Here is a 15178-nt window from a genome sequence, read left to right as displayed (position 1 = left end):
TCTGAAATTTTTCTCAACAGTAACTAAAAAATGAAAGTTGTAAAAGGTTATAAATAAGTCACGTGACTGCTAAATGTGCCTGTTGTCCAACACCTTTTGATGATAATGTTCCAACGGGTGTGGAGAGTTCAAAGGAGACCCAGGGCAGAGCTGGAGCGGGCACAGCCTCACACCACTCCATCAGGTGATGCTCAAGGGGCTGGGGTGCACCCAGCAAGGGGCCTGGGTGCAAGTGGGGGCCACTCCCAGAACACACTGTAGGCTGAGTCTACACTTTGCCTGTCAATCTCACGCACGAGAAGTCTAAAGCTGATCTTTTAAAAAGTAAACTCACTTGTGGTGGAAACAGTCCAAGTGTCCACAAACAAGTAAACGGAAGCAAAATGAGGCCTGTGCACACAACGGAGTATCACTCAGCTTTAAGAAGGAAGGCCACTCTGACACACGCACAACATGATGAACTGTGACACTGTGCTCAGCAAAATACGCCAGTCCCAAAGCACAAATACTGTATGATTTCACTAAGAGGAGGTTCCGAGAGTCGTCAGATTCATAGAGGCAGAAAGCAGAATGGTGGCTGCCCGGGGCTGGGAGGAGAGGAGTGGGGAGTCGGTGTTTTAAGGAACACAGTTTCAGTTTGGGAACATGAAAAGTCCTGCAGAAGGATGTTGGTGATGGCTGCACAGCAATGCAAATTACTTAAAGCCACTGACCTATATACTTCAAAATGGTCAAGATGACACATTTTATGTTATGTGTATTTTATCACAACAATAAAAAAGCAAGAACTCACCTTTGAAGTTGCCGATGTACAGGCCGGGCAGGATCTAGGAGAGAGACAGACACAGACATGAGCATGGCAGACTCTAAGTGGTGGGTGTTGCAGAAGGGGGCCTCATCCAGCAGCAGGACCCCTGCAAAGGCCAGGCGCTTCCCCAGTACAGCGCCTCCCTGACAGACACATGGGTGACCCAACATCCCCAGCGGCCTGTGGAAGGCTGTGGGTTGGTGCCCATCGACTCACTGGGTTTAGGGCCCGGTTTCGACCCCGTCATCCTCATTTGCAGCCCTGCAGTGCTGGTGGGCATTCTGAGGGTCCAAGTCCCCTGCCCCGCCTGCCCACCCTGGCCCCGCAGCCCTGGCGGCCCCGCAGCTCTGCACTCTGCTGCACGAGGCCACTGCACACACGGTGCCCACTGCACACACGGTGCCCACTGCATACACGGTGCCCACTGCACACACGGTGCCCACTGCATACACGGTGCCCACTGCAGGCGGTTACACTCCCGCCCACCTCACCCTTGGCCTGTCCTGAGCCCCGAGTCCAGGGTTGGCCCCTGGCTCAGTGCTGGTAGCCCTCTGTGTCCCCTGTGTGGCGATGCTGTTGCGAGGGCATGACCAGGTGAAGGCCCATCTTTCTGTCGGGGAAAACGCCTTGGGCAGCAAACGAATCCTGTTGCTCACTGCTGCCTCCCCAGCGTCAGGCCACGATGACAGTCAACAAGGGGTTGTTAAATAAATGATCCAACCTCCAAATATATGCAAGTTAATAAGAACACATCTTTGTTGCAAAATGTCAACTTCTTCTAAGGCAGTGGTTCTCAAACCAGACTCCCCATCAGAACTCCAGAATCTTAAAAATACAGATTTCTGGGCAAGCCCTCCTCTCCACCTCCAGCCCCCATATGGAACAATTTAGCAGATTGGCAATGAGAAATGGGGGTGGTTTCTTTCACACCCACGATTTGCAAAATAGGAAGCAAATTCTTGTCTTGCCAGCACTTTGCATGGACATTCTGAAATTTAAATAAGGACACAGTACCACTCGTTAAAGTATGCTCACTGTATCACTTGCCACGATTTCCAAGCACATACAACCAGCTCGTTTTGGTGACGCTTCACCACAGATCCCTGTATGTCCTAGCCTCGCCCCCCTGTCTGCCATCCCTGCAGCTCCCCTATCTTCCTTCACTCCCACTGAGAAAGTTGAAAGAGCCTGTAGTACGGTTCTTCATGTTTGCTGATTTCTTCAAGCATCTTCCTGACCACTGGCTGCCTCGCTAAAAACCGATGGCTCATGTCTAGTCATTGCAGGGGATCTATTGTGGCTCACGTCAGGGCAGCAGTGGTAGGCCCGAGCTAGTCTCTGTGCAGAGGGACAACCAGCCAAGGGGCCATGTAATGTATTGGCCAAACTGGGACAGTCCAAGAATGAAAAGAGGCTCCGCTAATCATCACTCCAGGACAACAGGCAAAAAGAGGCTCCGCTAATCACCACTCCAGGACAACAGGCGACAAGAGGCTCCGCTAATCATCACTCCGGGACCACAGGCAAAAAGAGGCTCCGCTAATCATCACTCCAGGACAACAGGCAAAAAGAGGGTCCATTAATCATCACTCCAGGACAACAGGCAAAAAGAGGGTCCGCTAATCATCACTCCGGGACCACAGGCAAAAAGAGGGTCCGCTAATCATCACTCCGGGACAACAGGCAAAAAGAGGCTCCGCTAATCAAAAAAGGTCGTAATCATCATCCAGGACCACAGGCAAAAAAGGTCTGTTATCATCATCCAGGACAAGGAAAAAGTCCGTAATCCCGGGACAACAGGCGAAAAGAGGGTCCGCTAATCATCACTCCAGGACCACAGGCGAAAAGAGGTTCCGCTAATCATCACTCCGGGACCACAGGCAAAAAGAGGGTCCGCTAATCATCACTCCAGGACAACAGGCAAAAAGAGGCTCCGCTAATCATCACTCCGGGACCACAGGCAAAAAGAGGGTCCGCTAATCATCACTCCAGGACAACAGGCAAAAAGAGGGTCTGCTAATCATCACTCCAGGACAACAGGCAAAAAGAGGGTCCGCTAATCATCATTCCAGGACCACAGGCAAAAAGAGGCTCCGCTAATCATCACTCCAGGACAACAGGTAAAAAGAGGGTCTGCTGATCATCACTCCAGGACCACAGGCGAAAAGAGGTTCCACTAATCATCACTCCGGGACAACAGGTGAAAAGAGGCTCCACTAATCATCATTCCAGGACCACAGGCAAAAAGAGGCTCCGCTAATCATTACTCCAGGACAACAGTCTATACTTTATCATTCCTATTCTGAAACACAGGAACAATGCAAGTTCGCCCTGGATGTGGATCCCACTGATGTTCTCTGGCAATGCTTGGCTGCACAGAGCTTTGCTGTGTGTAGTCTCTCGTTCCCGAGGGTCTCTCCTGCCTTTTTTAGGATGTGGCAGTAGATACCAGACAGCATCATTGCCACATGGCTCTTTTGTCTGGCAGTGCAATGACCCCTCCTTGACCAAACTTTAGTCAGGTTCCTCTGAGTCCTTTTCTCAACAAGGCCTGGTCCTTGGCCGACCGAGTCCAGTGCGAGTAGCGACCTGCTAAGTGTATCCCCCAAGACCCCACCGAGCTCCTCTTCCTCCACCCCGATGTCTAATCCAGTTCCCCTGAGGGGTATTCCACCCGCTCCCTCACCCTGCCCTTGGCTTTCCATCCACCCTTGGCCATGCCATGTTGAGTCGAGTCTTCCCCTGCTGCAATAGTCTTGAATAGAGTCTTCCTTGCTGGCTTAAGCAAGTGTCAGAATCACTTTTTACAGCAGTGACTGCAAATGGCTCCATATCTCTACAGTTACAATCACTGGGCGATTTTCTAGTCAAAATGTTTCTAGACTATAAGCATGTTTATCTGCCCAAAGTCAGAGAACGTATCACAGTGGCTAAAGTTCCCCGGGCACAACGCTGGGCACTCGGGGTACAGGTGTGACTGAGAGAGACAGGACCCTGCCCTCATGAAGCAGCTCACATAGGGAAAGTGGAGGTGACCTGACCACTCTGGGGTCACGGAGGGCTTCCTAGGGACAGTGACACTCAGGGGACCTGCAGCCCAAGAGGAGTGGGCAGACAGGGAGGGGACGGCGGAACAGTCAGCCTGCAGAAAGGGTCCTGTCTCTACTGGGGGGAGTGGGAGAGAGGTGGAGAGAAGGCAGGCGCCAGTGCAAGGAGCTGGTCCTGCACAGCAGACACTGTGGCCACTGGCCACTATCCAGACTCCAAGTTAGGTGCCATGAAATGGAATACTACTAAGACGCCTAAGATGTGTGGGGCTGTGAGGAAGACGATCTTACGCGTTTTAACTTAATATATCTTGAAAATGGTATGAAAAACAGGAAAGGTACAGCTGTGTGCAAGTACACTCCCTTCGTCACCATGCTCACCTCTGTGACGGCGACAGCAGGGTCCTGGAGGAAGGCTTCTGCATTTCTCTCTGAGCTTGCCTACGCCATCTGATGCTCTAGTCCTGTGCATGCACTATGCCAATTTATGTTTTTTTAAAATCAAGAGGGATTATTTGGAAAACAGATTATGGCCTATTTTTGCTTTTTTTCTTTGTACATCTACTACCTTCTCTACTAAGCACAAATTAATAAATTTTATATTATCTTTAAAATTAAATGAGGGCATGAGAGTAGATCGTCTCTACATTCAAATGTTGTAGAACCATGATTTTCTGACTCCTATATTCATCGTCTGGAGTCTGGCTTGCTGCGGGACTACCTCAAGCAAACCACTGTTTTCCCACTGCTGTTGTCAAGTCCTCCTGCCCCTGATGGTGCCACCTTCTCCCAGTCACCCCGAATGAAAACCCAGGGCTCCCACCGCTGTGGCACCTCTCTCTCAATTCTCTGCTCCCCTCCTCCTGGGAATTAGAAGGCCCCTCACAGTCTCCTTCCTCAGCCTTGCCCAGAGCCTCAGTTCACACAGGGGTTGCAGTAGTAAACACTGAATTCATTCCTCTGTCCTATCAAATTAATTTTCTAAAGCCACATTCTTCCTGGGTGATTTTCTACCTCAAAATGTTCAGTAACAACCCTTTTACTTAAAAAATCAAGGCCAAACATTCAACTAAATATTCAGCATGGCTTCTGCAGGTTGGCTCCAACCTATCTCTGAAGGGTTTCCCCCAACTTCTTTCTTATGTCCAGCTAAGCCAGGTCATCCCCATTCTCCCAGTACCCCTTACTGGTCCCACCTTGCAATAGCACTTTCTTTGCCCTAAATATTCTTTCTAAACAGGGAAGAGGTTCCCACTGTTTGGGGTCCTTTATCCCTTGGGTATGCTCGAAAATCACAAACCCTGTAATGGCCATTTATCTTGTTGGTTTTCCAGTCTCTGAAACCCTTTCCTAGGTTTGGGGGTACCCTGGCCCCAGGGAGTCTCGCTGGGAAGCAGAGCCCAGCTCTTAGTATAGAAGCTGCCAATGCCAGATACCTGCTCACATAAGCCCTTGCTGCTACATGGGTGTGATCCGTGTCTAACAAGTCTGCACGCTGGCTGCAGGGACAGCCTAGAGTGTCCTCTTTGGCAACAGAGGCAGCAGGGCTGGTGGCACATTCAGTGTCCACTGGCTGTAGCATCAGCATCTTGTGGTAGCCCCAGAAATGCTCTCACTGACAAGTTATAGCATCTGTTCCTGCCAAGGCTGCCCGTGAGTGTGGCTCTCCAGCCTCCCAGGCTGTCTGTCCTGTTCTCCCTAAGGTGACCACATTTGGATGCTGTTGCTTACAACCAAGGACCCTGATGTGGGCTTTCAACCTGGAAAAATGCATAAATGCAGAAGAGTGCACAGATCTTGAGGCAAGTCACAGGCACAGCAGGTCTGTTCCTGCCCTGCCTCTAGTACCGAGACCTACCCGCCCTGCTAGGACCAGCTCAACCAGGAACCCTCCAGAGATCACTCCGACAGGAGACTCTGCCCTCTCTGGACTTCACTGCTGCTCATTTGCCATTTACTTCCACGCAGCAGCTCTCCCACTCATGTGCTCCTCTTTGAACTTTCAGCCTCAGCTTCTTAGCGTCTCCCCTCTGAATTCCTGCAGCAGCTTCCTAGTGACCTCCCTACCTCCAGACTGAGTGGTCCCTCCAAAGGATTCCTCAAACCGTCGCCAGGTGCAAAGTTGATTGTGTGACTCTTCAGCTCAGGGCTCCATGTAGCTTTCAGCATGAAACCCAAATACTACACCTCGGCAAGGGAGACCTTTCAGGAGCGGACCCTCAAATGTCTTCAGCTTGAGCCCGAGCCCGAAGGCATTCTCCAACCTCACCCACACCTAAGGGGGTGACCACGGTGCAACCAACCAACATGGCCATGCAGAGATGCAGGCCAGGGCCCCCAAATTCCAGGCTGTTTTATGGGAAAGAGCCCAATTTTCAAATATTGTCAATTAAATCTAAAAACCACTAAAATACTGTGGTTGACAAACTAAACCCATCTGTGGGCTGACCAGTGCCCATGGACCTCCAGTCTATGATCTCTACCTGCTGCCTGTATCTTCTTTCAAATATATTTTTGAACTTCATGGGTTCTCCCTTGGGTAGGTACTCAAGTCAGTATTTCTCCAATGAATGAGTGAACAGACAGACAATGTGAACAGGGTGAGAGGAAAGGAGAGAGAAAAAATGATGATGAGTGAAGCCTGATGCAAGCTGTGCCAGGGAGAGGGAACGCTGCCCCTTTCTGCCCTGACTGGATTTCCACATGGGAGACGGTGCCTGGCCACACCTGTGGCACATGCCTGGTGTTGGGCAGAGCAGCACCCGAGGAGCTGCTGCAGCAGCGTCCTGGCAAGGATGGGAAGTCTGATCTGAGGAGGCAACTCGTTAAAAGGAATTGAAGATGAGTATTTTACATACATTTTAAATATTTTTAAGTAATGTAAAGAGAAGACCAAATTGTGTCAGTCAACCTTTAACTTCATGTTTCAGACCAGGAGATTGAGCTAGAGTTTCAAGACTGGAAATAGAAAGCAGGTTGCTCAATCCCTCTCTGTAGTCACAGTATGATTCTCTTCCATATAGAATTACAAACAAGATTAAGCAGGGCTGGTTTCAAGGAGACTAAATAAAAGGCCCATGAATATTTCAACTTCTACACTAGTCAGCTTCATAATTCAGACTTGAAACCCAAAAACTTTGACCCATCTACTTTCATGATATTTTTGTGGCTGTAATCCCTGAGTACAGAGAAAGAGAACATGAAATAAAATCAGCCGGGCGGGGTGGCTCACGCTTGTAATCCCAGCACTTTGGGAGGCTGAGTAGGGCGGATCACGAGGTCAGGAGATCGAGACCACGGTGAAACCCCGTCTCTACTAAAAATACAAAAAATTAGCCGGGCGTGGTGGCGGGCGCCTGTAGTCCCAGCGACTCGGAGAGGCTGAGGCAGGAGAATGGCATGAACCCAGGAGGCGGAGCTTGCAGTGAGCCGAGATTGCGCCACTGCACTCCAGCCTGGGCGACAGAGCAAGACTCCGTCTCAAAAAAAAAAAAAGAAAAAAAAGAAATAAAATCAAATAATTTTCCAGCAGAGAGACGATTTATAGAGGAGAACTGGGAAGAACAAGGTGTTCATCTGGAACAACCTGGCTGACCAGTCAGCCCATGCAGGTGCTGAGCTCAAGCCAGAAGCAAGAAAAACAGAGAGAAAATGAAATCATTACCACCTGGTAGAAAGCAAGGACAAGCTGGAAAAAAAAGTCTGTAAAGGCAACTTGGGAATGTCCCACTATGCTAAAGTAATAAGCACAGAATTGATGCTAATCCTCTTCGGGCCTTTGAAACTGCTGTTCTTTCCCTTTGCTAGGGATGCTGTTCCTGAGTGGCCTCCCACAAGATGACCGTTTCCAGGCAGGTCTCTCCTGACCACCAAACTCCCTGGCACTCTCTCTCTCTCATATCGCCTTGTTTTATTTTCTTCACCACATTTATCAGCGGCTAAATGGCTGTATTCATTTCCTTACTTTCGGATTGATCTTGCAGCAGGGGGTGCATCTGTCTTGTCTCCTAATGTGTCCCTAAAACCTGCCCAGAGTCTAACACACTAAGAGGAAGTCAGTGAATAAGTGGTGATGAAACAGTACAGGCCACAGAGGAAGACGGTCTCTGGCATTCCGCAAGTCAAAGATTCCTGTTTCCTGTTACAAGACTGTCTGGGCATGGACAATACAGGCAGAATCCTTCTGCAGAAATGCTTTGAAATCACCCTAAAGATTCTCCACGCTTGATGGTTCCTCCTGATGGATAGCTTCACACCCACGTACTACACTGTGCTAACTCCAGCTTCACAGAAATGCAAAAACACAAATCCTCAGCCACAAAAACGCACTTAAGCACAAAAGAATACTGCTTCTAAGGCAGGAAATATTTTGAGTTTATTTTTTAAACATTTATTTTAGTCCTTCAGGATGCATGGCATCTAAGAACCCCACCCAAACTGATGCTAAGAAGTAAATTCCTGAGCAAGCAGCTGCACGAGGCCATGTGTGGGGTGGGGGTGGCAGCGGAATCTTAATTCTTTCTATGTCAGAAAGGACTTTCTGGGTTTCAAAGCTAGGGATGAAGGGGAAAACTTTGGTGGATTCCTTGAAGGGTTAAATGTCACAGAGACTTTTTAAATGCCATTTGGCCATGGACTTAACCAGTTTGCATATAAAAAGGGAAGAATATGAGAATACTCTCCTGGGCCCTCAGAACAGTCTTTAACATCTGTTCTTCAACATGAAATAAAACTGTAATATTAAATGGAGAAAAGAGAGAGCCCTCGGGGGGTGGTGTAGAGGAAAGGAACCAGAGCCCACCGGCACGTGGCCATCTGTCTGTCTGTCCTGCAGCAGTGGCTGAGTGTTCATTTCCTGCAAAGCTGCCTGGGACTGATCTGCATGGCAGGGTCTTCGTGTCTTTCGTATTAACAACTCACTACAGGATCTAACACAGTGCCTTGACTGTGTTCAATAATAATATGATGAACAGGTGAATGGATGGATGACTGGCTTATGCAGGCAATCAAGTCACCTGCTGCCAGGTGGAAACAAATGAATTTAGCAGCACAAAGGTGCCTGACCTTCCAGACCCTTCCCGTATGAAAACAGAGCTTCTCAACCCTGTAAGCCCTATTCCACCTTTTGATAACTCTCCCGTTCCAGATCACACAGGCTCAGGAAATTCTGAGAGGAAGAGCCCTCAATAGTGGTTCTCAACTGGGGATGACCTCACTCCCAGGGGACATCTGCCAACATCGGGGACATTTTTGGTTGTCACAGGTAGGGAGGACGTGCTACTGGCAACTATTGGGCAAAGATCTGAGATGTTGCTAAACCTCTCACAATCCACATGGCAGTCTCACAAGTAATTATCCTGAAATGTCTACAGGTGCAGCCATTGGGGAACACCAGTCTATGCCTAGAGGGAACACATTCTCCTTGAATTATAATCCTTTCCCAACTATACTCCCTCATCTTCCTAACAGGGCAAGAGCCATCCTCAAGTGTCAGTCACATCCAAGAACACTCAAAACAGACTGTATTTGCACTTTACAGTTTGGAAAAATGTGTTCTAATAAATTCCCATTTGCTTCTCCCAATAACCCAATTAGTAATTGGGGAAGGTATCATTACCCTCATTTTATAGCCAGTAAAGAGACTGGATTAGCTAACCACCTAAGGTCTTTTAGTTCTATACATCTATGAATCCAGGAAGGAAAAAAATCCTGAAGCTTAGAAACATTTAAGTGACTTGTTCAGGATCACACCCATGAAGCAGCAGTGGTGGAGGTGCCCCAGATCAGGCTTTTTGTTAGCCAGCCCCTCTTAGCAACAGTGGGCTCCCCATGGAAACAAGATGCACCCACTGAAGTGAGGCCTCCCGGCACCATGAGAGGCTTCCCGAGAAGTACAGGGATGGCAGCCATTCCCACAGGCAGGCTGCTTTCAGAGGACACACAGCAGGGAGGAAGGAAGAGTCCGCAAGACCAGGCAGGCCGGATGCTTGATGAGCTAAACGAACCCTGGCAGTCAGTGGAGGGCAAGATGCCAACCAGAGGGTCCTCATATCCTGCCCTAGAATGCAAGGCTTCAGCCCACTTTTAGGCTGATCAAGATAAAGACTTCTTGCACACGAGAAGCATTTGGGGCAGCCTTCTCTGACATAATGTTTGGCTAGAGACTAGTCGTTTGTTTTGTTTTTAATGGGGTATTGTAGTACTGGAGACTAATAAGTAGACAGTGAGGATAGGAGTTTTGTTTATAGGCTCTCCCCCAAAAGATTTGAGGGTTCAGACTCGAGAGAACTTTGAGTCAACTAGGAGTTTTCAAAGGTTCCACAGGAACACGACATTTGCATGCAACACCCTGTTTAGTTTAACCCTAATCTTACCAGAGACATTTACTGGACTAGTATCTTAGCAGCGTGGTGAGGCACTCTGAGTCCAGGCTCTGCTACTCACCAGCTAGGTGACCCTGGCAGTTCCCTTAGCCTCTGTGTACAACCAGAAAACAGGCATGAAAATAACAGGATCTACTTCATGGAGTTGTGGCTTACTCCATGTGGTAAAGTACTCAAAACACACCATAAACTCATTGGCGATTATAATTTTGGCCAGTGTGGGGCATCTACCTAGGAATTGCACACAAACAAACAAAAACAATAAAAAAATAGTTTTAGGTGCTTGCCTTTTACCCCCTTCCTTATCAATGGCAAACTTGAAGGAAGAGAGGAGGTGATTCTGGCCATTTGACAAGTAATCGAAGCTATGAGGAGCTTTTCAAGTTACTTTTTAGGAATTTTAAAACTTACTTGGGATGAATTAGCATCTCAGCTCAAAGGAAAGACTTTTCCTATCTCCAAAATCAGTGGAGACTGGGGTCCAAACCCAGTTCTGCCCTGCCTAGCATTACTTATGCTACCTAACTTCTCCAAATCTCCATTCCCCAGCCTGGGCAAATATAAGGTCGTTTGACTTCATAGGGCTACCGTGAGGCTGAGATTTTATAAAGTGTTAAAAAAACAAATGGTTCACAGCTGTGTTGTTGTTTTTTGTTTGTTTTGTTTTTTTGAAACAGGGTCTCGCTCTGTCGCTCAGGCTGGAGTGCAGTGGCATAATCTCGACTGGCTCCAACCTAGACGTCCCGGGCTGAGGTGATTCTCCCACCTCAGCCTCCCAAGTAGCTGGGACGACAGGCACAAGCCACCACACACTCGGCCGATTTTTTTTTTTTTTTTTTGTATTTTTGGTAGAAACAGAGTTTCGCCATGTTGCCCAGGCTGGTTTTAAACTCCTGGACTCAAGCAGTCCACCTGCCTCAACCTCCCAAAGTGCTGTGATTACAGGCACGAGCACAATATTCTGCCGTACAGAAGACCGGAATGTACTGACAAGAAAAGCCACCATAGGGATGTGAAATAATAAAAACTGCTGTCCCAAAGCAGTCAGAATGGAGTCTGCACTGTTTAGACCAGAAATGCTCTTTTGCCAAAAATGACCAATGTGTACGAGATTGGAAAGAAATCTTGTCCCAGTAACCTCAGGGCACACACATTCCAAGTTATGTTAGTTCCAAAGACACTGCACATATTTATAAATGTTCCTAGAAAAGGATTTCTAGGATTAGCACCTTCCACTGATTCTGCAAATCAACTATTCTTCTTTTTTTTTTTTTGCAGATGAAGCCTCGTTCCAAGTCATACAGTAATATATGGAAAGTTCTAGTTAAGGTTCTTAAGCCACTGGCCTCCTGTGATCTATTTTGTCACTAATTAACCTTGCGATTTGGGTTAGTTCCTCCTGATCTCACGGCAAACATGTTCACTGCAGCAGGATTCCTCTCCTGGGCTGAACGCCCCTTCTAGGCCACTTTCATCCCATCTTCTGCTTTCCCCACTTTTCTGAAATTGCCTATTTTATCCTCTGGAGCCTCCACTCAGCCCTACCTTGTGTTTGTTCTCTCTCTCACTCCCACACACATACACACCCTGTGTTGTGCAACACAGCAGCCATTAGCCACAGTGACTATCGAGTACTTCAAATGTGGCTAGTCCAAAATGAGATGTGATTTAGGTATAAAATACATGCTAGGCTTTGAAGGTTAAGTGGTCTGGGGGTCCTGAGATTTTTCCTTTCACAAAGACATAGTAAAAAACATGAAATCTTCCATGAATAACTTTATATATTGGTTACATGTTGAAACAAATTTTTAATATATTGTTAAATAAAATATATTACTAAAATTAATTTCACCGGCTTATTTTTTAATGTGGCCACTGGAACATTTTAAGTTACATATATGGCTCGCATCATATTAGTGCTGGACGCGTGTTGACCTATACTGAAGGTTCTGTGAAGGAGCTTTGGGTCATTTACCACTGCACTCCCTTTTCCTCCCTCCCCACCCACTAGCACAACACCTGGCTCACAGTATGTACATAATCAGTAAGTGTTGAAGCAGAGAAGTCTCTAAATCTCTGTATACATATATTTCTTCATTTATACACTGTGAGTCTCTATTCAGAAGATAATAAAAGTCAAGAAATTTATTACCCATTTTGAAAGGTAGAAAGTATATGAATACTACTGCTTTTGTTGAAAAGCATGAAAAGGCAACCATCTGTATTCCTAAATATATTTTTCGAATTGTATTATACAAATACTATAAATGCTGAAAACGGTGGGAGTGAACAGCTCAAGTGGGAAAAACTGTAGAAATAACCAAAGGAAAACTGAGAGAGCACCACCAATGGGAAGGCAAACGGAGCCCACAAACTTATGATGACCATCTTTAGTGTTCTGTTTTAATTTAAAAAGCAGAAGGCTCGTGGTGCTGATGGATTCCAGTGCTCATGGGAATATAATACAAGTATTTATCCAAGAGAGAGATAGTCTGTTTCCAAACTTGATCACTCGCCAAAAAAAAAAAAGTGAATACAATTCTCTTTACCAAAATACCCCAGTATTGATATGCAGGCCCCAAACACACAATAGTTCTTTCACAAACTGAGTAACCAGGACACAATAAACATGACATGAGCATGTGAAAAGTTAGCTAGGTTTTCCCTGGACTGACACCCCCTGCATCTTCCCTTCCCTACCGTGAATCCGCATTTGCAATACCCCAGCCCCAACACCCAAACCACTGCTGACCCAGTGCTGAGGGACATGAAAAAAAACACAGCCACACTGCCATCCCCACCCCGTGTGGAAGCTAACAGCATGTAGAGATGAGGGTGGGTGGAGCACAATCAAAAAGTGAGGGAGAAAGACGACTCATCTAATCCAGGACCATTCAAAGACCTGTAAAAAGGTACTAGTCTTTGCTGAGAGCTTTGTAAAGTCTTGTGAATCCTTCCTTGAAACCAGCCAAGTACCAAGTAACAAAATCCTTAACCTTGTGATTCACATGAATACACCCCGGCAACTCTCAGCTGCCAGAGCTGGAATCTGGCAACTTCCTTGGACAGGAAAGGCTATCCCACGGCCCGCGAAGTGAGGTGCGGGAAACAAAAGAACACGGGGTGGGGCCCAGAAACTGACGGGACAAACGGAGCAACACAGATTTTCTAGAAGGCCTCATCAGCGCAAGCAGCCAGCAACAGGTTGCCCTTGTTGCAGAAGTCACATAACCTGATCAACTCTGAATCTTTTCTCTCCTTCCCACTCATCTAGAAACAGCTCAGGACGGAGGACTCTGTTAACTTCTCTGTCCACAAGAAAAACTTACTGTGCTCACAGGCACACACACAGAATCTGAGGAGAAAGAGGAAATTACAGAGCACACCCGTTTCCTAATGATGTGGAGGGGGGGTGATGCTTCAAGAGCGTAGTTTGGGAGCGAAGAGGAAGGCAAAAAAGAAACCACATCCATTCGGGGCTCAGCTGATCTCTCGGCAGAACAAGTGTCAACGCTTTGAAAGGGCACGGCTTGTTTCGGCCACAAACACGCACCGGCTGGCGAGGCAGGCGGCTGGGGGCTGCCTACCCGGAAGCCGGGTGGGGCGGGGGCGGGAACACCTCCGAACCCCGACTCCGCAGTCGCCGCCCAGGGGCGCCGCCCCTCCCTCCGCGCCCGTCCCCACCGCGGGAAGGGGCACCCCGGGCTCGAGTCGTCCGGCACCCGTCGGAGAGGAGGCTGGAGAGCGGAGGCAAACCCGGCGCGGACGAGGGAAGACGTTACCTTGTTCATCCCATTCCCCATGGTGGCTGAAGGCGAACGCTAGCGCCCCGGCCGTGTGCTCGCAGGCTCACTATGGCATGTTACAGGGAGGAGGAGCGGCGGGGCGGGCGGGGACGAGGCGCGCGGGAGGGACTGGGCGCTCGCGGTGTCAACGAGTCCGCGGCAGGGACTGGCCGGGCACCCCAGGGCGCGCCAGGGACCCGGCGTGGAAGGCAGGGCTTTCGGTGCGGCGGCCTAGAGCTTCCCGGCGGGAGCAGGGCAGCGGCGCCGGAGCCCGAGCCGGGAAATGGTTCCGCCTTGCCGGTCCCCGCCCCGGTGCGCCCCGGGCAGGCCCAGCGTCCCTCCTCGGCCCGCCCGCCCGCCCGCACCCTGGGACTGGTAGCCGGCTTCCTGGCTGCCGCGCCCCACTCCGCCCTCGCGGACCCCGGCTGGCGGCCGCGGGGCGTGGGAGGCACTAGGCTGGGGTCCCCAGGCGGCCGGTCTCGGAGGCCAGAGCGCGTGCGCGGCCCGAGCCGCTCCGCTGGGACGCCCGAGGCTGCGGGGCGGGGCTTGGCGGACGCGCAGGCGCTGCCCTGACCGGGCGGCTGCGCTCGTCTCGGAGCCCGCTCCAAGGCCGGGGGTGTCCAGATCCCCTTTGGCCTTTTCCCCTGGGGCGACTCCGGGGGCCAGTTACCAGCAGTCGCTGCCCTGCCTCGGCTGCCTCCGTGAATCAGGTGCTAATCAGAGGCCTGGTCTCTGGGGGCTCCCCTGCCTGGGTTTTCTGAGTGCGGCAGATTTAGGCTGGGGGATTTCCTGCGGACCTGCCCCGTGCACCAAGATCGAGAAGGTTCGCCTGGTGGGGAGAGGTGGGCTACGTGACTCACCCCGGGGAGGCCTGACCTCCCTACCCTGGGGCAGCAGATGGCTGGATCTCTGACCTCAGACCTCACGGCCTTAGGTGATCTGTGTCCCTTAATGTCTGCATTGTGGTTCTCTCTGGAATGGATCAATTTCTAACGTGTAGCAGAATTGTTTTGGGTATTCTATCAACGTTATTAAAGTCTTAAGTTCCTCTCCGGCGACAGAATCCTTGACCCAGTGGCTTTTCTTTTTAATTTATGTATCCTCAACAATGTCCTGAACATAGTAGGTGCTTAATAAATATTTGCTGAATGAGTA

The 15178-nt window shown here is 49.3% G+C and overlaps 1 protein-coding gene across 9 annotated transcripts in view; it reads right to left on the bottom strand.

The window, feature by feature from the left end:
- The window catches only part of DUSP22 (dual specificity phosphatase 22), a 68887-nt gene extending 54181 nt beyond the window's left edge, over positions 1-14706 (bottom strand). For 4 of the 9 annotated variants that reach the window (XM_032140373.2, XM_032140370.2, XM_032140372.2 and 1 more), the window contains exons 1-2: positions 14021-14526; positions 794-827 (exon numbers count right to left, since the gene is read on the bottom strand). In XM_032140373.2, the coding sequence (XP_031996264.1) occupies positions 794-827; positions 14021-14041 (55 nt within the window). In that variant the 5' untranslated portion in view covers positions 14042-14526. Of the gene's footprint in view, positions 1-793; positions 828-14020; positions 14527-14693 lie in introns of those variants that run through there. The other 5 variants (XM_058432289.1, XM_058432291.1, XM_058432286.1 and 2 more) reach the window with 4 other exon arrangements.
- Positions 14707-15178: the final 472 nt, after the last annotated feature.

The sequence above is a fragment of the Hylobates moloch genome, unplaced genomic scaffold (assembly GCF_009828535.3).
Source record: "Hylobates moloch isolate HMO894 unplaced genomic scaffold, HMol_V3 SCAFFOLD_20, whole genome shotgun sequence".
Taxonomy (NCBI): domain Eukaryota; kingdom Metazoa; phylum Chordata; class Mammalia; order Primates; family Hylobatidae; genus Hylobates; species Hylobates moloch.
The sequence above is the reverse complement of the archived record's forward strand: the minus strand, read 5'-3'. Positions and strand labels throughout refer to the sequence as shown.